The sequence below is a fragment of the Myodes glareolus genome, chromosome 5, assembly GCF_982192425.1.
Source record: "Myodes glareolus chromosome 5, mMyoGla1.1, whole genome shotgun sequence".
NCBI classification, from domain to species: Eukaryota; Metazoa; Chordata; class Mammalia; order Rodentia; family Cricetidae; genus Myodes; species Myodes glareolus.
Window position 1 is genome coordinate 15267851 of NC_142030.1, and position 27966 is coordinate 15295816.

A 27966-nucleotide genomic window follows, 5' to 3' on the forward strand; every position below is an offset into this window, starting at 1 on the left:
AATTAGATTATGTGCTTTCTGCTTTCAAGAGAGGTAAGCTTCCAGGTGAAATGGCAGTGCTTACTGTTGCTCGTGTCCCCAAGCTGGAATTTCTTAACGCTTCCAATTCCTCAGTCATTTTAGAAGCTAAGGCCTGAAGATAACCTCGGGCGTCCTTTTCATCACTCACCCTAGAACATACACACAAGATGGACATGAAGTATAAAGAAACACAGAAAATTTCACTGGGTGGATGTAATTTAAAGCTTCCTTAAGAACTTAATACTAAAAACTTAGATACTTAAAGAACCCCTTTAAAAGGACGGCCACACCACTGCTGTCAAAAGTTGTGAACAGGCCGGGTGGTGGTGGTACACACATTTAATCCTAGCACTCGGGAGGCAGAGGCAGGCGGATTTCTGTGAGTTTGAGACCAGCCTGGTCCACAAGAGCTAGTTCCAGGTCAGGCTCCAAAGCTATAGAAACCCTGTCTCAAAAAACAAAACAAAAAGCAAAACAAAACAAAAAACAAACAAACAAAAAAACCACAAAAAAAACCCCAAAAACCAAAACCCAAAAGTTATGAACAGATTTATGATCTGGCAGTATTTAGGAAATCCCATGTTACTTACATCTGATAAATTAGTAAATCACCCTTGAACCACAAATAACTCCTTAGATCTATAACTGGACAAGTGTGAGGCTTTCTGAAGACTACAAAGATTTCTCATTATCTAGATTCTTACATTTTTATCTCAAAAATTTTCTTTAAGACTGATATATACTGAATTAAAAAAATTTCAAGTAGGATATTCTGCAGAAATCAGGGTTATACTACACCAAAACACTCCTGTTTTCTAAAAGAATTAATTAAATAGTAATGAAGAATAAAGGATAAATTTTAATGAAGTTCAAGTCCGGTATCTATTTATCATCTTAAGATTACACAGCTGATAAATACCACCAGTTTTAGATAGAAAATTTGTTAAATCACACATTAAAAAAGAAAAGGTACAGTGATTGAGGAAGAAACTCAAAGTCAACTTTTAGCCAAAACATGTGCACGTGCACCCAACCCCAATGCCCACCCCTCACTTTAAAAAAAAAAAACAAGTTTCCTACTGTTGTAATTTCTAGTTATTTCAAACTGAATCATGGGCCAATAAGTAAGTGTGCCACAATGCTTCACTATTACTTTTAAGTCACTTATTTATTTTAAGTCTATTTTGTTTCTGTTTCCCAACAATACTTTGAATACTAGCACCTTCAGTTATTCAGAATAAATAGCACTGTTATTTCACTGCAGTGTTTATATGTCACTCTTTTTTTCTTTTGAAAGACCAAGAATTTGAGGTCAGCCTCGAGGACATGGTGAAAACTGTTTCTTTAAAAAATGAATGAATGAGTTACTAAATGAATAAATGAATGAAGATTCCTTCCTTCATCAGGGTCACATCCCATTTTCCTAGCCACTGGAAAACAGAGTGGTGGTCTAGAACCACAGATTTTGGAAAAATCAGTTTATAAAGCAATTTTTCAGCCCTATCTTTTGTTATTTATAGCTCTGTGACCAATTTGGCTAAATATTAAAATGGTTCTCTTTAGAAATGTAAATCCAATGATGTGGACATAAATTAAACATTAATGCACTAACAGTTGCATTTTGTGCAACACAGCAAATGTCTACAATCTGGGCATGTCTGTGAGCATTAGTTACCAGAAGAGCTCTACAGTTAGGTCAGCATATATCTGGTTTATTAGAATAAAGTTAGTTAAAATACATTTTATTCACTCTTGATTTAAGAAGGGTGTCAGAAATCTGATAAAGGAAAATAGAAAGCTGATTAAACTAAAAAGTAGTAACAGGAAACTAAAATCCTCAATAAATAATTAACTGGTTTGTAGATACATAAAGGAACTGGCTATTCTGACATAAAAAGTTAAAATGGGTAAAGATTTAAATGAATACAAGTTCATTAGGATATAAATGTTATTAGGATATAAATGTCTTCACTGGATCCTGCTCTCTCGACACAGTATACAATGAGCAAATTCTAATAACTATGGTAACAAATATTAGTGAATTAGGATGACAAAATTCATAGGCCAAATAATCCAAATCAGCCCCGAGTACAGAGGAAATAGTGTGTGAGGCTAAGCTGCAATTACTAAAGGTCTTAAAATGTCACACCTGGACAGACATATTATACCTACTTATGGTTCAGCTTCTACGTTTTTCTTAGGCTATCAGTTGCTTAAAATAGTCATAAATATGCAGTTTGATTTTAGAAAAAACATCAGAAGCAAGCGAATGTGTTTCTTGAGTCCTTTAAAAGTTGACCTTTCCCACTCTGACCTTGCTTTCCATGGCAAACTAATACAATGAAGGGTTAGGAACTTCTCAGGGTCCACAGTCCATGCCACCCACAGCAGCACGTTTGAAAGAGCACTCACCACTGGATTATTTCTGTGATTTGAGCTTCCCAGTGGGCAACTGATTCTTTCTTGTCTGCTAGATCTTTGACCTCTTCTTCTAAGTGCTGGTTGCGCAAACTTAAGCTCTCATACAACGTGGTCAGCTGGAAGGCAGTGTGAAGGCATGAGTGACTTTTAGGAACAGGACTTCACAATACCTAGACACCGGTTGTTCCATCTAATAATGCATAAACTTCCACTAAAAATGTTCATAATTTTATTATTCCATACCACACTGAAGACAGAATTTGGTAATAATGAGCACCTTGAATTTTCCTGCTTTCTTTGCTTTTCCTCACACCCTACATTAAATTGGCTCTAATTGTGAATATTCTTCATCTACCTGAAAAAAAAATCAACCAATTCTTCAGGTAATATCCTCTCTTCCTTCTTGCCTCCTCCTTCCCTCTCACCTCCTTTTTCTGCAATTGCATGTTAACTTTAGAAAATCTTGTAAAGAATCACAAGCACAGACAAAAATTGTTTTGAGTCACCATGTGGTTCTAGGGGGTCAAACCCAGAGCCTCTGAAAAGCAGCTCACACAGTGGCCCAGGAGATATGATGCCCTTTTCTGCCTCTATCAGCACTGTGTACATATGATGTATAGACATACAAGCAGGCAAAACATCCATAAACATAAAATAGATATAAAGATTATTAAAAAATGAAACTGTGTACCAGTTCAAAAGAACATAAAAAATGATAATGTACTTAACAGTAAGAAACAAAAATGGATACTGTAAGTGAATTCTCATGAGCCCAACACCCAACTTCAATGACTACAGACCTCAACAGCAATCTTTTGTCATGTGTTTTCCAGAAAAAAATATTTTAATCATATAACTTTCTTTGTAAAATACATTATTTTAAAATGATGCTCTTTCATTTTAAATATAAACATTTGTACCTAAATTTAACAAATTTGGGATTAGAGAATGACTCAGTCAATAAATTTTTGGGCCGGGTGGTGGCGGTGCACACCTGCCTTTAATCCCAGCACTTGGGAGGCAGAGGTAGGCTGATCTCTGTGAGTTCAAGGCCAGCCTGGTCTACAAGAGCTAGTTTCAGGACAGCCTCCAAAAGCCACAGAGAAACCCTGTCTTGAAAAACCAATAAATAAACAAATAAATAAATAAATAAATAAATAAATAAATAAATAAATAAATTTTTGGTGTGCGGGCATAAGGACTGAGTTCTGGGCCTCAGCACCATGTAAGAAGGTTAAGTGCGGCAGGGTGCAGCTGGTATCTGCAACCCCAGCGCAGGGGTGGAGTAAGAGGACCCTTGCTGCTCACTGGCTATCTGGCCAAAGCGGTGACTCCCTCCAGGTTCAGTGAGAGGCCTTAGCTAAAAGATTAAAGAGGGACATCTGCTGAGAAACATCTAGCCTCCACTCCACCTACCTGTGCATGTACAAACACACAAACATAAACACATATATCACACACACAAATGTACAAACATATACCATGAAAACACTTCAAAACAACCTTTCCACTGTTGAAATTTCTATTTATTTTAACATGCTAAAAGACTAAAACAAAACAAAAGAACAAAAATAGTCAGGTTTGTTAAGCTAAATCATGATCTACCAAGAATGTGTGATATGCTTGAAGCATTTTATTTACTGGTTTCTTTATGAAATTTAACATGTAACATTTTACTATGGCAGTTACTTCTTTCAACCTGTGGAATGTGCCATTCCTTTCTCTCTTGGACGGCTTTTCTTTTCTCCTTCTGAGAGTTCAGCTGTCAGTCTTTAACTCCCTGAGCACCATGCCTTCTCTGGCTGCTTTTAGGATTCTATGTTGGCTCCTATGTTGGTTCCTTTTAGGTTCTATGTAGGATTCCATGGGCAGGTTCATGACTGAAAACCTTTATAGTTTTTGGCATTTAAAAATGTGTAGCTGGCTAGACACACACACACAGGTTTTGGATAATTTAGATCATTACCTCTTCAGACACAGGTTCTGTAACAGTCTCACTCCAGCTGAGAATCCTCACCTCTGTTTATGCTGACGGCCTTGCTTCCCTCTCACTCTGTGATTCTGTTTGTGTAGTTGCATCTTCCTCCTGGTTTGTAGTGATTTGTCTAAGTTTGCTGCTATGTGTGGCAATTTTTTTCATATATGTCATACAGTGTGTGTGAAAAATTTCTTAAGTTAAAAACAATCTCATGCTATTACTATCCACCCATGTCCTGACAAATAGACCCCACCTGCCATTAGTTGTTTTGTTTCTCTCTTCCTTGTACGCTTCAGAGACCCTAGGTCAGCCTTTTTAATATGTACTGCTGATGGGGGACAATTTTTCTGAGAAAAGCTATTTACAGAATTGTTCCTGTGATGAGAAATAGTCACAATGTTCTTAATTTTAAAGGTCATCTTGACTGGGACAGAGGAGCCCAGATATTGGTTGAAATCTTATTATGAGTATGTCTGTGTGGATATTCATAGATGAGACCAATATTTAAGTCAGCAGTGAATAATGAAGACTGTCTTCCTCAACTTAAGCGAGCACACTCTAGGTAGAAAGGAACTCTGACCAGCTGTTTCCAAGGAGAAACTGCAGTAATTCTTTGGTCTTAAGCCTGCTTACAAATGGACTAGAAAAGCACAGAGGTTCCCTCATTCTTGACCATGCTAACTGTAGCTGTCAGGACTTGTCAGAGTCTCTAACTTTAGTTAATTCATTATGATTAATAAATCTCTACCTATAAAGCCACATATCATATATATACACATACACATGCATCTCTCTTTCTCTCTCTCTCTCTCTCTCTCTCTCTCTCTCTCTCTCTCTCTCACACACACACACACACACACACAAATGGTCTGGGCATGGTGGTGCATGACTGTAATCTCAGCACTTGCAGGGGGTAAAGGTAGGAGAATCAATCATTCAAGGCTAAATTCATCTACAAAATAAGCTCAAAGATATTCTGGGCTATGTGAGATACTATTTCAAAAAACGTGGTGAAGGGGAGGGGCTTAGGAGGGCAAAAAGATGGAAAAACTGAGTCTGGCACAGACGATATAACAAAACCTTGCCATACACTGACACCTTATGAGGAGGACCATTAAATAACACACAAATACAAAGTGACAACCATGATTTAAATCACAGTGAAAGACACCCAGCATGTATTCAACCAAGTGAGATTCAGTCACTCACCTTATCAAGTTCACTTGTTAACTTTTTATTTTCTTCAGTTAGTAATACTTTTTCCCGTTCATATTGTTGTTTGAACTCATTTTCAAATTCTTCCCTTTCACTTTGACTAACAAAATTTAAAAAAGAAAAGAAATTGGATTAAAAGTAAATCGAAAAAAATTGTTTGTAACATTTACACAGCAACTACATAAGAATCAGACTGAGCTGGGTGGTGGTTGTACATGCCTTTAATCCCAGCACTAGAGAGGCAGAGGCAGGCGGATTTCTGTGAGTTCAAGTCCAGCCAGGTTTGTAAGAGCTAGTTTCCAGGACAGGCTCCAAAGCTAGAGAGGAACCCTATCTTGAAAAACAAAAAAAGAAAAAAAAAACTTTCCAAGAATCTACAGTGTGCTGGGCATGATAGTGCATGTGTTTAGTCCCAGAATTCAGGAGGCAAGAGGAACCATGGAGTTTGAGACCAGCCAGATGTGCATAGTGGATTCCAGGCCAGCCAGGGCTACACAGTGAGTCTCTGTCTTTATTTTTTATGATGTAAGAGTGGTGGGCTGGCTTATTCAGTCATTTAACAAATATTTTTAGATTATCTGTTATTTGCCAACAAATAAATTCTTATGAGTTTTGTAAACAAACCCTGCTTACAGAGTTTACAGTCAAGTGCAGGAGAAGAAAAATTAGTAAGTGAATTAAATTTAGGTAAGTCTATAAGGAAAGTAAGATATGGTAATGTCACAATTACTATTTGGGACAAAGTGACTAAGAGAGATGCATAATCAGGGAAGGCTGATGAAGAAGTCACCAACATGAGCGTAATAGTGACTGCCATCCGACTCAGGGTTACTAAGTTTAAAGACAAAGTAATGAGACCAAGCTAGGTACTTTTCTTTATATAGCTACATCTGTTTTTATAAAATAGAGGCATGGAGTCCTCATTTGAGCCAGTTATTTCCTAGCTTATTAACACTATTAAGAATGTTATCCTGTTCATTTTATTAGTATTTAGAAATTAATATATATCTGAATTTTAACACCCAATAATTGGTTTGAAATAATTTCAATTAACATAAAAGTTATAACTATAGTACAAAGAACCTCTGTGTCTCTGTCTAGATGTCCCAATGGCTAGCATTTTCCATCAGCTGCTCGACCACTCTGTGTGTACCATATTCTCCTGAACAGCTAGGCGCCGGGGCAGAAGTTATTCTTCTGACATGTATAATCCAGACTGTATTTCCTCAAGTCAAGTACATGCTTAACTTCTGTAAATACCTGTCCCAACTAACACTACTCCCAAATCTACATCCCAACTCAAACTTCCCACTACCCCAATCCTGTCTCTGTTTCTTATCTAGTCCCCAAACCAGCTGAAAAACATGTGCTGAGCCTTGTCTCCTTCATTTTCCTTTGGTGTAAAGTGGTTTGTCTTCCCCAGATCTCAGAACAGCTTTGAGGAGTGCAGGGCTCTCACTGTGTAGGTGACCCTCAACTGGAGCCTGTCTGATGACCGGGCGTCATTACACTATTCTCAGCACACCCCATCAGGAAGCACACCAATGTCTCCCGAGCATTTCACATCCAGCACTCTGAACTCAACACAAAAATCAGACCTACCTTCCTAGCTGACTTCATCTGTGCGCATTTACTCTGCACTCTTTTCTACAGGTAAAAAACTGCATATGCCTGAGTAAGGCTGATCTCTTCATTGCTCTAGTACCTTCTTCCCAACTCTATTGGCTAATTTCTGCCAAATTACAAACATGTTATCATTTCTACTTGGTAAACACACACACCATCACCACCACCACCACCACCAAAAACAAATAGCAAAGTAACTTGAGATAAACTTCTCCAGCTACTATTTCACTGCTTACTTTGTGCACATTCACGCTCTAGTGTTATTTGCATCTTATTCCACTGGCTCTCCTTCAGGTCTACTATGGCCACTTTTCCACTGGGACGGTTCTCATCAAAGTCACATGATACAAAGTGCAAATGCCACTCTGAAGTTCTTTTCATAGTATGAGGCTTTCCTACACACGGACAGATTTGACATGCTTTCTTGATCAGGGTCCCAGAAAAACCACACTTGCCTGGTTTTCTTCCTAGCTTTCTCTCTCTATTCATTTTGCTAGTTCTTCCTCATCTCCCAGTTTCTAAAGACTGGAATGGCCCAGAGCTCAGTTCTAGGGCCTTATTCTATGCACAGTCACTAAATGATCGCATTCAGACCCACAGCATTAAATACCACAGGAGAGTGACACCCAGAATTATATTTCCACCCGTGCAACTAGCCTATTCCACACATCTACCAAGTGGCTGAAGCTCATTTACAGCGAGCTCTTAACAGTCTCGTGGCCTGTGGCCTGCTCAGCACTTTCTGGACAGATGGGCTCTCCTCTGAGCACCATGTTCTCACACCGTCGCACACATTTCACACTGTATTTACTCCTCACTGGGAAGTTACCTCAGTACAGTCTCCTCCAGCCATCCTCTTTTCTGTGTACAGAATTTAATCTTCTTATTAATGGCCGTTCCTTATTTGTTTCTGTTCTTAGCACAGATCACTATGTGATGTGTTCTACACTACACTTGTTGTCTTTATTGTCTTTCACCTACTGAGAGCAGGTTCCATGAGGACAAAGACTTTTGCTTGGTCTGTTTACTGCCATATTATAGTGCACACAATAGCACTTCACATTTGTCAAGAATGCACCAGACTACAAAAATGTGAGCTTTCAATATAAGTAACACAGGATGTATGCCAATAAAATCTATACAGTTGCCAAAAACCTAAAACCTGAGTGTTACTGATAACTCCTCCTGCTCTCTCTTTTCTCATAGCCACTGCCTTCTGTCCTGTAGATTCTGTCTTTTCAGCAGAATTTCTTGAATCTATCATACTCACTTCCAACTTCAGTATTATCTATGGACTTCTAATTTTACAGCTGGATTCCTCTGGATCTTTCCAATCATTCTCCATAAGGTAGCAAGTGACTATTCCAAAATATAAGTACTATCATGTAATTTTCCTTACATTAATTCACAAATCTGCCTGTGATTTTTTTTCCCCCACAGTCTCATGTCTCACCACTCCGTTTTTCTATGTGTGCATCCACCACAGTAAGTAGCATTTGTTTTACGAAGGTGTGACATTTTCTTTCCTTAAGTCACCTCTGTCTGAATGCTCCCCATTTCCTTCTTCCTAAGTCTTTAGGTACAGCTAAGAGGTATTTCTTCCTGGAAAGCCTAAGGCCCTAAGGCAGCTCTCCCACGCTGCTTCCATCCACTCCCTGCTCTGCCCTCTACCATGCTGCACTGGCTTTGTCATCGCTGGAGTCTGGATACGACATTGCCTGAGTTTCCCAGGACTTAGCACACAACATGTACTTAGCAGATATTTGCTGGATGACAAAATAATTTGATTCTTACCTTTCTCTCCTGTTCTTTTCCAATTTGTCTTTTAAAACCATAATTTCTTTGTTGAGAGCAAGTTGCTGGCCTTCGGAGTCATGCAGTTCCTTCTTCAGATTTTTAATCTCACTTGCGTGTATTCCTTCTCTTTTAGATATTTCTTCTTCATAAAAGATACTTTTCTTTTCCAAGTCAGTTTTCAGTTTAGTTATCTCTTGCTGATGTTCTATGCTGCATATTCCTGGTGAGTAACTAATTTGTTTTTGCTAAAAAAACAAAATAAGAAGCAGCTCCTTTCCAACAGGAACTATATACGCATATCATATACATACTCTCACACAGAGATGGACATGTAAGGCTATTCTTTCTCTGCCATATATTACAAAGATTTTCCTCGGTTTATACTATTTTATGATCTTTGCTATTTTTGAGTCTGCACACTAAGGTCAGAGATCAATCTGAACTCTTTGTTGGCATTTTAAAACTTTTTTGTTTTCAATCTGTTCTAGTTTGCTCCCTATTGTTATGGTAAAGACCATGACCAAAAGCAACTTGTGGTTAATTTCATCATCTAGGTTAAAGTCCATCATAGGTGAAAGCTAGGGCAGGAGCTCAGGACAAGACCCTGGAGGCAGGAACTAAATCTGAATCACAAAGAAGTGCTGCTTACTGGCTTGTTCTCCATGGCTCCTGAAGCCTGTTTTCTAACACCACCTCGGACCATCTCAAGGGATCTGGACCCTCTCACACAAACCATTAATCAAGAAAATGCCCTACAGACTTGCCTACAGGCAATCTGATAGAGGCATTCTCTCAGCTGAGATTCTTTCTTCCCAGATGACCCTAGCTCTGTGTCAAGCTGATGAAAACTATCCAGCAAAACATTTAAATTTTTTATCTAGGATTATAGTTATATATTTAAGAAAAAATCTAACCATTTTATGTCTAATTAGCAAGAGTCAAAGTTTGCATTACATTCATGTCTTTAAAAGATTAAGATGGAGGAAGGCATGATTGAGTTACAACATATAAGACAAGAAAGAAGACTTTTTGTAATGCTCAGAAAGAAATTACAAAAGGTCTAAACATCTTCGTGACTACATTAGGAAAAAAACCAGGTCTGTTAACTTCTAAGGAAAACGTTATGGAGGAGGAGAAAAGTGTTTTTCTGAGATAGAGTCTCACACTTAGGCCATGATGGAATTCACTACGTTGGCCAAGCTAGCCTCACATTCGTCCTGCTTCTGAAGCCTAATACTTGGGTTACAGCATGAGCTACTGTCTCACTTAGGGTTTCTAATACAGTGATAAACACCATGACTAAAAGAAACTTGGGGATAAAGGGTTTATTTCAGCTTAGAGCTCAGGTCACAGACCATCACTGGGCAGTGTTGAGGCAGGAACCTGGAGGCAGGAACTGAAGTAGAGCCATGGAAGAGCACTGCTTTACAGACTTGCACCTCATGGTTTGCTTAGTCTGTTTCCTTATCCAACAAAGACCACCTCTGAGGAGTGGTACTGCACACAATGAGCTGGGACCTCAGACACCTAGACAGAGTTGCCTAGAGTTCAATCTTATGGAGGCATTTTCTCAATTAAGATCCTGCTTCCCAGGTATGTCTAAATTTGTATCAAGACAGCCATTATGCTCAGCTGGAGGAGGAAACATATGGTCAAAATGCATTGATCTAGAACTTAGAATGAGATCTCTTGCATGAATACTGTTGGAGTAACCGACCACTTCCTGACTGAATTTAAGGCCTGATTCATGGAATGGAGCTCATGCCTAGCAATGTAAACACGGCCAAAAATAGGCTCCCAGTGACAGCCTCCTAGTGTTGTTAAATGGATATCAAACTGTCTTCTAAATACTTATTTTTATACCCATGAGTTATCAGTCCTCAATGCATTGATTTCTTTATTCAGTGGACAGCGGTTAATACAGAGGATCAACTGGTCAAATGTGACATCGATATCATATCACCTTCCCGCAAGGATTAGAGAATGTCAAGAAAGAGAGGGAGGAAAGTGTGTAAGAGAAAGACGTTGGGAAGGACTACTTCTAAACAGTGTCTTGGACACGACAGGGCATTGTGTTCATGAACTCGCAGCTGCTGTGGTTGCCTGCACAAGACCAAGCCAGAAAAATTCCCATGCAGATCAAGGAGGCGCCCATAAGGACCCACACCTAATTGAGAAACTATTGGTTACTGGGATAAGGAGAGTCAGTTTATTTCAGAGGTTGTTTCTGGTAAATTGTCCTTGCATGGTGGATGGTCTTACACCTAACTACATACATGCAGGCTGCATTAGTTGGACTCAGTAGGGTAATGAAAAACAAACAAACAAACAAACATGAAGTTGGCATGGGAATTCAGTGAGTGTTATCATTTTGCTGACCTTCCCTGTCACCTGAGTACCCTGTCCCTTTAAGAGACAAGCTGATCTCACGCCTTCTCTCTACCCCGTCCTCCCCCTCTTCTGAAGAAGTAACTACTGCCTCCTCCTTTTCCCTTTTTCCTCCCTCCCCCTCTCTCTCCTTCTCTCTCTCCACTCCTTAATTCCCTTACACATTAAATAGACTCTACACCCAAGCTCTCTCTGCATGGTGTTATCTGTCTGTCTCCCACCCACCAGGGGACTTGCCAGGTATCTTTCTGTGAGAGATTTTGGGAAAAGTTTGAGGGAGACAGTTGTAACAGATATGACTAAAATACAATGTATAAATATATGAAATTAAAAAAAATATTTTAATATGATTTTTGTTTTGTTTTGAACTTTTTAAAGATTTACTTACTTATTTTGCATACAATGTTCTCTCTGCATGTATGCCTGCATGCCAGAAGAGTTTTCTGGAAGAGCAAGGTGTGTGCTTAGCCACTGAACCTCTCCAGCCCCAATTCATGCATTTTTTTTTTTTTTTACCTTTCCTGCTGTTAGCCATGTGAAATGGCACTTGAACACACTTCTGAAGCACCCACTGTCTGGTGATTCATACTACATTTTCACAATTCTTTCTTTAAAACAAAATTAACCTCTCCCTATGTCCCCTCCACCTTTTATACTTTTCCTCTATGTCTGTTCAGAAAGGGGCAGACTTCCCATGGGTGTCAACAAAGCATGGCATGTCAAACTGCAGTAAAACTAAGCACTTTCCTTGTATCAAGGCTGGGCAAGGGGACTCCGTATGTGGAAGAGAACATTCTCACAATTCTAGGCACATGTGAAAAAGAGAGCAGAAACAGAGGAGCTAGTGCTTACTTGCAAACACCATACACAATCATCACAGGAAATCTAAGTTCTGACCAACCCCATTGCAAAACTGATGCACTGATTTAGCATACATATCAAATTTAAATATTTTCCAGAATATAGAGGGGTTGTAAAATGCTATCTTTTAGACAGGACATAACCAAAGCAACTTGCAATTTATAATCTTACAGTGCAGCTGCATCTGTCTGCAATGTACCTGGCACAATACTGGGCCTGCCATGTCAACCACAGACTGTGGAGGGGTTCACAGGGCTCTATGTCCCATGTTGAATTAACGCTTACTCATAGGTTCTGGGCAATGGGAAGCTATTGCCTTCAGCTGTGCACCCACTGAGGAACCCATGAGTTTCAAACTTATAGCTCCATTATGGTTATACAGATGGTAAAAATCAATGGGTCACAAAAAACAAAGCAACACAAACAAAACAAAACAAAAAAAACCTAAATGGGTACGGAAAAGGAACCTGCTTGGGGCATAGGGAGTGGGAAGGAGATAAAGGAGGGCAGATAGTGGTTAAAACTAAACAGAATATACTATTTATATGCAAACTGCTGAAGAACAAATTTAATAAAAGCCATTGAAAGTTTTTCCTTGTGCTGAACCACTCCTACATTCCTGAGCTATATCTTACTTGGTCATGATAAATGTAGATTTTATAATATACTTTTGGGTATTATAAAATTCAGTATTCTAATATGCTAGTATTTTGTTGAGGATTTGTGCATATATATTGATAAGAAATGTTGGCTTGTAATTTCCTTGTGATGTCTTCCTCTGGCTTTGGTATTCAGGGCAATGCTGGCCTCAAGAATGAGTTATATTTCTATCTCTTCTTTTTTTTTTTTAAGACTTTAAGGAGGTGTTATTTGGATATGAAGTGTCCCAAAAGTTTATTTGTTGAAGGCTGGGACCCTACTGGTTAGATATGAGGGCTCTATCCTCATCAATGGATCAGTCTATTGATAAGTTCATGATTGAACAGTCTTCGTTCACTATATGCTCCTTGGTATGATGGTCTGTTTTATCATTACAGCCATGTAACATAGGGTCGAAACCTCTGAGATGCTGTGGGACAATGGCTTTTTATCCTGTCACTTGAATTATTTCTAATAAAACACTAATTGGCCAGTAGCCAGGCAGGAAGTAGAGGTGGGGCAACTACAACAGGAGAATTCTGGGAAGAGGAAAGCTCAGTCTGCAGTTGTCACCCAGATGTAGAGGATGCAGATGAGAAGGCCTCACTGATTAAAGGTACCAAGCCACATGGCTAATACAGACAAGAAGTATGGGTTAAGATGTAAAAATTAATTAATAAGAAGCCTGAACTAATAGACCAATAAGTTTATGATTAATGTAGACCTTTGTATATTTCCTTGGGACTGAATGACTGTGGGACCTGATGGGACAGAAACCTCTGTCAACACTGAGATCATAAGCCAAAATAACTTTTTCCTTCTTTAAGTTGATTTGTTTAGGTAACTGTTCTTTAGATGTCTAGTAGTTCACCAGTTGAAAATCTGGTCTTGAACTCTATCAGAAGATTCTAAAAAAATTCAATTTTTTTTTAGTTGCTACAGATCTGACTTTCTATTTTACTTTGAGTCTTTTTTGGTTATTTTGTCCATTTCATCTGGGTCATATATTCTAGTGGCATACAGTTCTTTTGCTTTCTGTGGTCGTTAGCAAAACACCCACCTTTGCTCCTGATTTTCAATCTCTACATCCTCTTTTCCTCCTTGTTCCCTTTTCTGTTCTGTCTAGCTGAAGGTTTGTTAATTGTGTTAATCTCAAACAAAGTTTTAGGTTCACTGACTATTAGTTTTTATTCGCTACTGTATTATTTTTGATCTAATGGTCACAGTAATGAGAGAGCTAAGCAAAATAAATGTCTAAGACTTCTAGGTTGCACTTTCTAGTTCTTCTGAATTAAGTAAAAGAAACACCAGTTTCTCTGATATTCAGTCATCACAGTTACGGCCAATTCTACCACATGACTGATTGACTGCAAAGCACATGTATTAAACAAGTATTTTAAAATGACCACAGGTCAATAATATATTTGTCTGTATTTTTAATAAGCTAGATTACAGTTCTGGTGAGGAAAGAGATCTGTGGGTCAATCATTAAACCATGCTGCAGTTACTACAAGAATTCAAATGCAGCACAAAAGGAGCAGAATTACTGAGCACTGTGAGGTGTGATCTTGCACATGTACTTATACACCCTAGAACAGAAGCTATAGATGAGAGGATTAAAACAGGAGGAGAGGAAATGTTCCATCCAGTGTTATATAGCTAGTAACTGGTCAGGCTAGAACTTAAAACTGGATCATGTGGCTAGAGTTGGCCTCTCTTGGGTCATTTATAAAACAGGTAGTGGTGTGATGGTTAATTCCAACAGTCAACTTCATGTGAACATGCATTAAGAGTTCAAGGACATCTTGTTCAGGGAGGAAGCCCTTCATGGATTTCTTCTCTCCAGTAAACAAACTTGAGTGTGACAAGCAAGTCTCTATCTGCTCCCTACTAAGAATGAGAACTGAGACTACTAGACTGGAAGCACAGGCAGTTTTCATTTTTTACCAGAGTTTTAATAAGTTAGCCGTCCTATCAGGCTTGCAGAGGAGAAAATTCATCAGGAGTCATAAAGGTCAAGTGATACCTTCAGTCCCTCCAATTCATTTTCCAGTTGTTTAGAATAATGCTCGCTCTGCTCACGCAGCTTCCTGTCCTTTGATGCTTCAGCAATTAGAGCTTCAGTGTGAACTTCCAGCTTCAAAACAAAAAGGGCAGATTTCATAGTTAGCTTTGCAAATTACTTTTCCTTAAGAAGATTTATAGCTCGAATGGTGAAATTCACATAACTATTGATCAAAACTTAAAGAATGGAATGCATATTATTTCACTAGTCTCTAAGTGCAGTTTAAAGCATGACTCCACAGATACTATGGAATTTGCCTGGCTACTGACCTCTTTCTTGGCTCTTTCTGCTCTGCGCAGCTCCTGCCTTAAGCTCTCAGCTTTTTGCATCACCAGGTCCACCTCTTCTTCCTTATCTCGGACATGGCGAGCAAGTTTCTGTTTTTGAGTGTGCAATTCTGTTAGTCGTTCATTGATCTCCATGAACTCCTGCATGGCCAGTTTCCTCTGACAGTGTGCGTCTTTCAGCTCTTTGGATTGGTTTTTTAATCGCTCACTAGCCTGGACTAGTTCCTATAGTTTTTTAAAAAGAATACACGTTACCAAATCTGCAACCTAGAGACCACATTTGGTCATGAAAGTAGCTATTATTAAGTCATGAAGAGCCACAATTATTAACCTCAAGACAACTAAAGGAAATTCACTACTTTTAAAGACATTAAGGGAACGATGCCTTGTTTAACTTCTCAAACTCATTTTAAAATTTATTTTTATTTATGTATATGCTTTTAGCCTGTATTACAAATGTGCACCATTGCACATTTGAGTCCAGAAGAGGGCATCAGAAATATGAAACTGAAGTTATATGCAATTGCTGGCTCTCACATGGGTGCTGGGAACTGAACTCTGCAAGAGCAGCTAGTGCTCTTAGTGAGCCTTTCCAACACCAACTCCCAAATTTTTATGCTAACATATTATGCTAAAATGAAAGCACAAAGAGGCAGCTGAATGAGCAGAATGAAAAATATAAACTATGATATTCAAAATAATTTGCAAAATTTAATAAATATTTGGGAGATTTTTCTAATTAAATTGAATGACCACAAATAATAAATAATACACAGTTGCCTTTTTCTTACTGAGGAAAATAACCCTTAGACCAATAACAAGGAGAAACATCTCTAAATTTGAGATTTCTAATTTAGAGGTGCTTTGCAGACTCAGGTCAGTGCAATTGTAGGAAGGAATTTCAAGGGAATTTGGCTTATTCAAACATTAACTGCAAATGAACATAAGCCTATACCCACAGATTTTCAAAGAACCAAAGAACAAAAGAACTATAAGGTATCAATGGCAAGAATAGGAAACAAAATAAACATCAGAAGTATTTGAGCATCATTAAATACTGGCATAAGATGGATATGTATGAGACATTGGAAGAAATAAAAGTAATTATCATAAAAATAGGGAAATGAGAAAAGACTAATAAAAATTACCACACAATGTTTATTAAAGAATCTGTAGGCCCACTTAGACATTAAAAAATGCATTAAAATTAAAAGCACACATATATGTTATATAGAAATCTTTATATTTATGAAGCATGAAAAAGGAATTCAAACCTAAACCCAGAAATGTATAAAAATGAAACTGGAAAACACAACAACAACAAAACTCTCCAAAAAAATTTGGGGGGGGGGCTGGCAAGACGGCTCAGCAGTGAAGAACACTGGTGGTCATCCAGAGGACCTGGTATGATTTCCAGTACCCATGTAGGGCAGCTCACGACCATCTCTTAACTCCAGTTCCAGAAGAAAGAATGCCCTCTTCTAGCTTCCATGGGCACTAGGCATACAGTGACAGCAAAACACTCATACATGAAAGATTAAAAATAGACAAAGAAATAAAGAATTTGGGAGGCCAGTGCGATGGCTCAATGGGTAAAGGCACTGTGTTTGATCCCTGGGCCCTGCAAAGTGGACAGAACTGACTTCTGCAAATTAATAATCTGAGCTCTATACCCATGCCACAGAAGGTGTAGACATATGCATACAGGCATGTGTGCATACATGCACACATACGAAATACATTTTTTTTAAAAAAAGTAATTTGTGATTGGAGTAAATCATTTATATTCTACTCTCTGAAAAACAAAACGAGATTATCAGACTCAAAAGAGACAAGTAGTAACATAAAGTGTGGAAAAACACTCAAAGAGACAAGAAAATGATGCTGTAACTCAGAAAAAGTACTTTTGAAGTATATCAAAACCACTACCAGATCTGCACTAAAGGAAACTCTACACTTGTATTTCAGGAAAAAGGAAAACAGCTCTAGAGAGACAATGGAATACAAAGGAAACAGAATGTTAAGATCCTGGCATACATGGATGTGAAGAAATATGTGCAAGATTATATTATTTTAAATATCTGATTTACAGTTACTAGCAAATTTACATACTAAATATCTGTGGAGACCGCACATAAATTAGAAGGAAGTAGCAGAATTAAAGGCCCTTAAGAATTTTGGTGACTAGTTTAATACATTTAGGTTTTGTTAATAAGCATAGTAAAATTCAAATGCAAATACTCCAAAACCAGAATTGATAGAAGAAAATCATGAACAAAAAAACAAAAGTAAGAAATGATTTAGCAAAACAAAAAAATATTCTAGAGATTGGTTTCATAGCAATACACACATACTTAACACTGAGGAATTATGCCTCAAAAGGGTTCATATGAGAAAAACTATGCCACATGCATTTTAGCACAATTATATTTTGTTAAAATAAGGACACAAAAGGAGCACAGCATGACAAGTACAAGGGAAAAATGAAACAGAAACAAATCCTTATACATTAGTAGTCAAAATAGATACAATGGACCAAACTCAGCAGATAAAGGTAGTTTGTTATACCAGATAAACAAATCTAGACCTTAGCAGAAAAGCATTGTTAGGAATAGGAAATACTACTAAACAATCACAGAACTCAATAGAACAGGAAGTCAAACCATTCTAACATTGAGTGAATTCTGTAAGGCAGTCTTAAAGTACATTGAAAAGAAATTGCCCAAACTAGAGAACATTAGAAAATAAATCGCCACAACAATAATTTCAATTTCCTAATCATTAATTATCAACAAGTCACAATAGTGGCTATAAAGACAACCTGAAGTAGAGCCCACACGTATAAACCCAGCATTTGGGAGGGTTAGCGTGAGTTTGAGGTCAGCCTGGTTTATGCACTGAGTGTAAGGGTATCCTGGGCTACACAGTGAGACTCTGTCTTACCATACCCTCCACCCCAAAGGGTTTGAAAAGATCTAGTAAGCTTTCTATGTATAGAAGTTTGCACACTGTCTTGGAATATATACTCTTTTCATTAATATATACTGAATATTTTTTTAAAAGAACACTAAAGTCTAAGTCATGAATCAAAGCTCAGTAGATTTCAAACAGATACAAAAAGGACATGCTTCAAAGCACTGCAATGAAATAAACAAAAAATGATATAATTTTCTATAGGGAAAACTTTAAGATACATTTATAAGGAAATAATTTGTCAATGAGAAAAATGGTCACTACAAACATATTTAAAACTAAAAAAATTCAAATTAAAAAGCAACACATTGTTTCTTATATACTAAAACTTGGTGTTGCTATAAAGCTATATGGAAAACTGTTGTGGAATATTATTTTAAGATGTGTTACATTTGCTTATGCTGTGGAATATTTGTTTAATGATGCAAAAATGTGTTGCATTCTTTTATGTTATTTGTTTAACTCTGTGAAGCTGTGTTACTTTGTCTGTCTAAAACACCTGATGGTCCAATAAAGAGCTGAACGGCCAATACGAAAGCAGGAGAAAAATAGGCAGGACTGGCAGTCAGAATAATCAGGAGGAGAAATCTGGGAAGAGAAAGTCAAGGAACAAGAAAAGGAGAAGGATAAAAGGCCATCAGGGACCAACCACCCAGCTACACAGTCACCCATGGAGTAAGAAGAAAATAAAAGTATATAGGATAAAGAAAAAGGCCCAGAGACAAAAGATAAATTGCATAGTTTAAGAAAAGCTGGTAAGAAACAAGCCAAAGTAAGGCTAGGCGTTCATAAAAAAATATTAAGCCTCTGTGTATTTATTTGGAAGCTGGCTGGCAGGTTCCTAAAACAGTCAAAGAGCAAATAAATAAACAAACGAATAAATAAACTCAACTACAGGACACACAGTGTGAAATAGAAAGAAAAAAGAGGGCCAATTTCAGAGTCCACATAAGAAATAGAGAATCTTCCCAATAAGAAGGAAGTACACTGTCTTACTAACACGATCTTATATTAAAACAGTCAAGAAAAATAAAATAAAAAGTGTAGGCCAACTTAATTCATAAAAACTTTATGATGAGCAAATAATTTTCAGTGATGTATAAAATCCCTAGATATGTTACACTCACTATATATAGAAATGCTAGCTCTACTACTTCCTATTGCCAATGACCCTGAAAATGTTAACACCTCAGTATTCAGTCTCAGTCAAACAGGAATAATAAAATAATACATAACCCATGGATTGTTGTGAGGATAAAATGACATTTTATACATATGTGTGTGTGTATATAAACTTACATGAATGACACTTAAAGCAGTCTATTAAACATAATCTACATAAACATGACCAATGCTATCATATTATCATTAGAAAATGATACATGGGTAATTCAGACTAAAAAATGTGTTTCATATTAGAAAAACTCTGTTACTACAATTCACTGATGTAGTATTTCCCTCTGTATGCTACGAATATGTTTTATTACCATTGGTTAATAAAGTAGCTGCTTAGGCCTATGGCAGGGCAAAACATTAGTAGGCAGAAAAACTAAACTGAATTCAGGGATAAAGGAGACGGGTTCAGGCAGACACCATGTAGCTACCAAAGGAGAAAGACACCAGAACCTTACCAGTAAGCCACAGCCTCGTGGCGATACACAGACTAATAGAAATGGGTTAATTTAAGATGTAAGGGCTAGTTAATGAGAAGCCTGAGCTAATAGGCTAAAGAGTATGTAATTAATATAAGTCTCAGAGTGGTTATTTCACAAGCAACTACAGGAGCTAGTGAGTTGGACCTGGTGGGTGGAGCGAAACCAGTCCAGGAGAACCAGTGGAATAGAGGATATTTTTAGCTATAATTCAGCATACAAAGTTTTAAAGCAGAATCATATAAATGGTATACAGGAATGAACATTGTGCAAACACAATATTTATTCTTAATAGTAAAAATTGAATAGCAAATTAAAAATAGAAAGCAATTTCCTTAACTCATTGAAAAATATATTCTGAAACATATATAGCAAGCATTAGTAGTAAATTTTTTGAGGCATTTTCTCTAAAATCATTAACAGGTTGATGACTGATGTTACTATTTCTATTCAGCATTATTCTGAGGTTCCAGCTAACATAGTAAGCTTACAAAAGATGGAAACCATAAAAACCACAAGTTAGAAACAAAGTAGTTATTACTTATAGAAAATTTTGAAAAAAATCTAAAACATGTTGTTAGTAAGAGTTCAGCAGTGTTAGACAAGAACTGCTGACAAAAGCCAGAAAGAAAACATAAAGTTTAAAGATGTTTAAAATATGAAATAATAGAATAATAATTTAAAGAAAAGCAAGTAATTTCATAAAAGATCACATTTTGTTTGTTTATTCATTCTTGTTATTGAAATGGGGACTCATGGATCACAGACTGACCTTAAACACCAGGTAGTCAAGGACATCCCTAAAGTTCTGATTTTCTTGCCTCCATCTCCCTTGTACAGGAATTACAGGCATCAGCATGTCTGTTTAGGCAATGCTGGGGATTGAACACAATGCTCTGTACATGCCAGGCCAGCACTCTACCAACTGAGCCACATTATAAAATTTAAATAACTTTAAATATATGGAAAGATATCACACTGGTGGATGAGAGACTATGGCACTAGACAGAAACAGCTTTCATATTTTGCACAATTAGCCTAACAAATGTCACTGAAACTTGGGACTTTTCCTAATTGTGAGTCATAGAAAGTAATTAATAACAAATTTCAATACTGTGAAAATTTATTTACCTTCTGAAGGCACTTAAAGGTGAGGTTGCATGTGCCCTGAACTATGGGGACTTTTTTGTGAAGTTGATTATTTGGGGGCTTAACTGAGGCCTAGAATAGTTAAATTTTAAATTTTATTTCAAAGGCACAGAGAAGAGGTCCAAGACATTTCTCTTCATACTTCCTAGGAGATTCAGAAAAAAAAAAGGAGTGGAAAGCAATATTGCCTTTTTCTTCTATATTAACACCTGAACAAACATTTTGGAGGTTACTCTTCTATAATAAAAACTGATGTTATCAGATGGCAATCTGCTGTGTTCTTATTTAAGTGTATATTCAAAATAATAATAAACATACATGAACTTTAATGTAATATAGTTAATTATTCCATAATTAATCAGTGATGAAATATAATTTCAATTAAAATTCCATCACAATTTTCAAGACTAATTTAAGAGGGAATTTGCTATATGATGGAGGTGCCAATGTACAACAGAGGAAAGAACTATTCTGTCCACAAGTAACTGGTTAGCCATATTGGAAAAAGGAAAACTGAATTCTTACAACACACTGTCAGACAGCTAGTTAAATATTAGCAGCATTTATAATTCTCAGTATTTTTTTTTGTGCTAATACATATTAAAGGTTAATCATGAGTAAGATAACTATCTCCCTTTATTTGTATGTCCTGTGTAAGACTGAGAACTATTTAAATAATTTTAAAAGTGCTGACTTGGTCCTCAAATGTTAGAACTAATTGGAATTAACCCCTCCCTCATAACCAGTAGCAAGACTTTTGATCACTGGTCAAAAAAAAATAAGGTCTGAGTCCTATCTCTAGCTCTGGTTGGCTGGATGCACATTTAGAATTTACAAGGCTATTATATGGCTTAATGCCTTCTCAGAAAGAACAAGAATGAATTTCCAACCTCTTCCAGAAGAGACAATTAAAATGGACCTTTCAGTCACTTGTACAATGAAAACACCCTTCAGAAAAAGCTGTTTAAAAAGACTTCAGAAATAGTATAAAGCCTACCTAAAAGTAGGCTGACGCAATGGCCTCTTTGACCATTGTCAACTCTCATCCCTCGAGCATGTGCAATATAATACATTCCACCCATCTTCTACCTATGCTGTGTGTCTGTTTCATAACAATTCTTTCCACAGAGATCACAAGGACCAGGAACCAAAGAAAGCACTGAGTGACTACAAGGTAAGCAAAAATGAGTTTTTAGTGTTTAGAGACATAATATCAAACTAATAAAAATCATAATAAATATCAAAGATCAGGCTTAAAATTAAGGATATAATTTAGAAGATTTTTTTAAACCTCTGATTTCTTAATAGTGTATGAGCCAGCAAATGCACTAACTTAAGTGTATTAACAAATGTACGTTACACATACAAGCTCTGGTTAGTCAGAGAACAAACAGAAAAGCCACTTACAGGTATCTTCACATTAAGTGAAGGATATTGGAAAATTTCAAGAATTCTTATAAATAACAAAAGCAACCAAGTAGAAAAACACGTACATTTTAAAGGCATTTTGTAAAAGAAATAACATAAAATGATGAAGAGACATGTAGTTCTTTAATATCTTTTATATAATCATTTAAAAAATTAGACAAATGCACATTAGACTACATGGTTATGTTAGACCAAAGTCTAAATACAGATGAGATTGATTAAGACAAATAAATGCAGCATATGAAACATCATTGAACATAGAAACTTCTGTACTATATGAAAGAATATAAAAGTTGGAATACTAGAAAACATTTTAGCATTACCATAAAAACAAATTTTTTGCTAAACTAATTAAAAATAAGCAGAGGACCTAAGTGGACAGTGCTCCAAGGAAACATACAAAAGTCAACAGCTATATAAAGAGATATTCAAGATAACTAACCACCACTGAAATGAAAAATCAAAGAAAGAATTAGTTATCACTTTACAACTGTCAGAATGGTTATTACAAAAAGGGCAAAAGCAAATAAGCACTGGTTAGGATGCAAAAAAAAAAAAAAATGAAATTGCTTTCCCTCCTGCCAGTAGGCCATTACCAAATATTTATTCATTATTTTATTATTATACCTTACTGGTATAACGCTTCTTTTTGACACTAACATATTTTCAAAATATACTAATAGGATTGTTAACACTAAAATGTACTCAAAATTGTCAAAAATAAACTTGTTCCCAAAAATCAAGATACCGGATTTTAGTGTTTACTATGTTAACTAAGTTTAACTGTATAATACTACCAGTACAAAGAAACTCATAAACCACTAATATTACTACATTATTATTATAGGAAAGAGAACTGCAGTCATAATTGCCAAGTGCTATTATACTGTCCCCAGGTTTAGATGCATCTACACAAACCAAAACTCAATATTGCAGTAAGTAGAAACAAAACTGTGCTCATCTAATTCAATTTCATCTGTAACAGCTCCCTTATTAGCATAAGCTTATTTTATTTTAATTCCATTTTTTTAACTGGTAGTAAGACTTATAATTTACCCCCATAAGGACTTCATTATACATTAATCATTACTTTGTATATCAAATCATTAAATAAAATTTACTCTGTGCAGAAACTACTACCTACACTGCTGTTAGTCCTAAGTTGGCTGTTGTTAATGACATTCATGGTGCTTATCAGCATGTGGTTCAAGTCTTTTCCTACTTTCTTTTGGGCTGTTCTATAATCTTAATTATGAATAGATTTTTGTGGTAATGCTTAGTACCATTTAAATGTTACACAAAGTTCTTATAAAAATGACTAGCTCCCCCCCCATACTGCTTTAAAAAATGACATTTAAAGAATGAATAAATTATGGAGGAGATTTTAAATTATAACCTATTAATGTTCATGCCAAAAAAATTATAATAAAATATATGATGAACATGTGCCAGATACATGACATTAAACATTAGAAAATATAAATTAAAACTAAAATAAAATATCATTTACAATCTAAAATCTGTACTTAAAATTTTTATAGACATTAGATTCTACTATTTGTTTTTCTTATGTCTTTTTCAGTAACATTTCTTTCTATGTCAAAGCTTTTAACTTTCCAAACAAACAAAAAAGTTTTTACTTTAAAGCCTCAAGAATTTGAGTTCTTTATTACTAGCTAATGAAGAATGTTGATATGGGATTTCCCTCTATATGCTGTAAATGTGTTTTATTACCACTGGCTAATAAAGAAGCTGCTTTGGGCTTTATGAACAAGGTGTGAATTTCAAGCAGAGATAGAGGAGAAAAGAAGGTGGAGTCAGAGATATGCCACACAGCCACCAGAGGAGACAGACTCAGGAACTTTACTGACAGGCCACAACCTCATGGTAAAATATAAAATAGAAATAGATTAATTTAAGCAGTAAGAATTAGTTAACAAGAAGCCTAAGCTATTGGCTTAATTAATAACATTTCTGTGTTATTATAGGGCCTGGCTGGCCAGGAAACACACAAGCAGCCTTCATCTACAGAATGTCATACACCAAAATAATTACTAAAAATGTAGGGGACTGAGAGATGGCTCAGTGGTTAAGAGCACCTACTACTCTTTAAAAAAAATTAAACCATTTAAAACTAATGTTTTAGGTTAGCATAAAAATTTCATTTCAAATTTCTATAGAAAATACATAGTCATTTATTAGGAATACTTCCAATACTCTAATTATAAAAGATGAAACATGTAGAAACAGCTGTAAGGACCCATTCATATATGCATACCTTATTTAGCTCATCTCTTTCCTGCTGCAAAGTTTTGATTTGTTTTTCAAAAGCCTTGATTTGCCTAAAAGCATCATCTAGCTCTCGTCTCACAGAATTAGCTTCTTCAAGTTGTTGCTCCAAACGATTCACTTCTAAAAAAAACCCAAAACTTTAATTCAGATATATAATATAAACAAATGAAAACCAGAATAATAACAGTACTTACTAAGAGCAATTTTTATTTCCCCCATCCTTTGGATTAAAAGGTATATTGGTAATTCTTTTCATTTGGGAAAATTATATAAAACAGATTTAGCAAATTCTGAATATGTTGCCAAAGACTATGCAATTGGAAAATTACTGCCAAATAACAGGATTTGTTCTAAACTCAAAGTTATTATTAAACTATTTTAAACTAATATACAAAATGAGCCTATATTTATTAAAATCAAGACAAACATTCAACTTGCATCAATTATATATAATATTTTAGATGCCAGTACTTCAAGCTATTGGATTTTCCTAAGAGACAGCTGTCATTCATACTCCTTTATGAAAGAAAGGTCTGCTTTAAGAACACTACAAGTATGTTATTGTGAGATGCTAACGACAGACTTTAGACTCACAGTAGTAAATCTATGTGCATCAGTATGCACCTTCAGGTCCCATATAAAGAAAACTTAATACTTAATAACCACATTCAAACTTTATTTTGTCTTCACATACAGCATGGATAGCTAAAAACTTTAATTTCCATTATGAAGCCTACAATACTAATCATTTAAAAATACAAGAAATAAAGCATGTGGGTAGTCTAGAGCTTCACTGAAAATGTTGAGAATGGCTAGTCTAACTGCATACAAGTTTCCTGAGGTGGACAGAGATTAGGGCTGGTCCAGAGGCTTCCTTAAACTAGTTATGTGATGCTTTCATTTATAAGTTAATTAGAACAAAGTGAATTTATTTAAATTTTTAAAAATGGATGAATATTAACAGTGGAAATGAATAACTGTATAGCTGCTATGGGAAATGGAATAGGAATTCTTTTGAAAAAAAACAAAGCAATATATGATCTACAATTTCACTATGGGGTATATACCCCAAAACAGTAAAAACAGGACCTGGCCAGAAAGTGTAAATTTGTGTTCATAATTGCATTATTATCCACGGCCAAAAGGCAAAAGCAACCTGCATATCCAATGACAGACAAAGGCAAAAGTAAAATCTATTAAATGAATATAAATGGAACATTGCTCAGCATTTTAAAAGTAAAAAGTAGACATTTCTAATATAAACACCCTACAACATGGATGATCCTTGAGAACATTACACCAAGTGAAATAATCCAAACACAAAACAACAAATACTGGATAGTTCTATTATATGAAGTTTCTGAAAGAGTCAAATTTATGGAAGAATAAAGTAGAGGCTTGAGGCAGTAGAAAAATAGTTATTGTTTCATTTTGTTTCTGTTTTGAGATGATGAAAAAGACAAATGGTGGTAACAATTGTACAAGATGTGAAAGAGCTCAATATTTCCCAATGAAATATTAAAAATTGTTAAAACAATACATTTCGATAGAAATATTTTACCACAATTTAAAAAGTTAAAAGATGAGGGAGGGAGGGACGAAGGGACGGGGGGAGGGACACGTATTAGAGAAACGGAATGAAAGAGTACAAGAGTGACTATTACATATCCAACACAAGAAAACCTGTAAGGTAAGAACAATTCCAAAACAAGAGGACTAACCCTTTCTCTTAACAGTATTTTTACGAATTTTACTAATCTTATTCTGCCATTGGGAAATGATTTTTAATGTGTAAGTCAAGAGCAGCCGCACAAGTGTGGAATTTAGAGGAGAGTGGGGATGAAGCAAAGGCAGGACCAGGAGGAGCTGGTATAACACGTTGCCCAGATAGGATGGTACTCTTCATGGGCTATGTAGAGAATAAATATGTCAGGTATGCCTGTAGTAATACAATTAGACAGAAATCTTAGGTAAAGGGTAGAGAGGATTTCAAAGAAGTGACGGTTTACTCATCAACAAATACTGATTTGGGTTTTTTAATGAATCAAGAACAATCCTATAGGTACTTGGAACATACTAGTGAATGAAATGACAAACGTAAACCAATTTAAAGCTCCTGTTTTCAAAGAGCTTATGCTCCTGTGGTGAGGTGAGGGAAGAGAATGTACAGACACAAACATGTTAAGGATGAGACATGTTATAGATTATCAGGAATTATAAAAAGTGTTTCCAGCTAATGAACAAGCATACACAGAGAGAAGACAGATAGATGGCTGACAGGTAGACAAGTGAAAGAAGAGAGAAATAGAATGGAAGGTGGGGTGACTCATATGTAGAAAGGATAAAAATTACATGGGATCAAAAATAATTTGACATGGGTAGACTCAGGGTATAATAAAGGGGGTAGTTCCTAGAAACAAAGCTGAAGAGACAAACACATGCATGACAGTGAAAGACTCTAATCAGCATTGAGAAATTCTTACTTTTTCCTAGAGGCCAGGAGAATCCTCTGAAAATAAATGCATGCAAATGTAAGAAAAACAGATCATATCTTAAAAAGCTAACTCTGATAACTTTTATTTTTTGGGAATGATAATTGATATGTTTCCCATTAAGAACAAATGAAAACCCTGGGCATTCTATTTAAAAATGAATAAATGTTCAATAAATAAGTAGTAAGAACTATGAAATGTGGTGAGGGAAGCTGGAACACTGAGGCCTGAGGAATATAGCAGTGAGCTCCCAGGCTTTTCTATTCATGTATCCCAGAATTGGACCTTAATAAGATGGAAACCTAGAAAAGTCAACACATATAAGGAACACAGTCCCCCCAAATTCTGATCTTCTTGGCCAAAGAATCAAGACAGGACTGTCAGAGACTGTTAGCGAGGAAGAAGACAATACTTTCACACAGAGAAAGAGATAAGGGCCATGGGAAGAACTGAAAATAATTTTTCTGTGTTTTAGAGAGAACAGCAGCTAGATTTTAAAAGAAGATTAAGGGTTAAAACCACAGAGTCTGGAATACTAAGGAAAATTAATTAGAAGGCATGTAGCCTGGTATAAAATAGTCAAGCAGATAAGAGACAAATAGGCTAACCTCCATGAGATTTCCTTTGGGAAAAACAAGCAAGGCACTATTGTTTATTACATAGTCTTGCTTTTAGTACACTG

The 27966-nt window shown here is 36.2% G+C and overlaps 1 protein-coding gene across 13 annotated transcripts in view; it reads right to left on the minus strand.

Annotated features, from left to right (window-relative positions):
• The window catches only part of Cdc42bpa (CDC42 binding protein kinase alpha), a 222115-nt gene that overhangs the window by 58278 nt on the left and 135871 nt on the right, over positions 1 to 27966 (minus strand). For 10 of the 13 annotated variants that reach the window (XR_015001239.2, XM_085687629.2, XM_048436473.3 and 7 more), the window contains exons 12-18: positions 24779 to 24912; positions 15281 to 15523; positions 14973 to 15083; positions 9056 to 9303; positions 5630 to 5735; positions 2434 to 2558; positions 65 to 170 (exon numbers count right to left, since the gene is read on the minus strand). Coding sequence is in view for 12 of the 13 variants with exons in the window: in XM_085687629.2 (XP_085543755.1) it covers positions 65 to 170; positions 2434 to 2558; positions 5630 to 5735; positions 9056 to 9303; positions 14973 to 15083; positions 15281 to 15523; positions 24779 to 24912 (1073 nt within the window). In the remaining variant the exon portion in view is untranslated. The remainder of the gene's footprint in view (positions 1 to 64; positions 171 to 2433; positions 2559 to 5629; positions 5736 to 9055; positions 9304 to 14972; positions 15084 to 15280; positions 15524 to 24778; positions 24913 to 27966) is intronic. The other 3 variants (XM_085687631.2, XM_048436482.3, XM_048436480.3) reach the window with 1 other exon arrangement.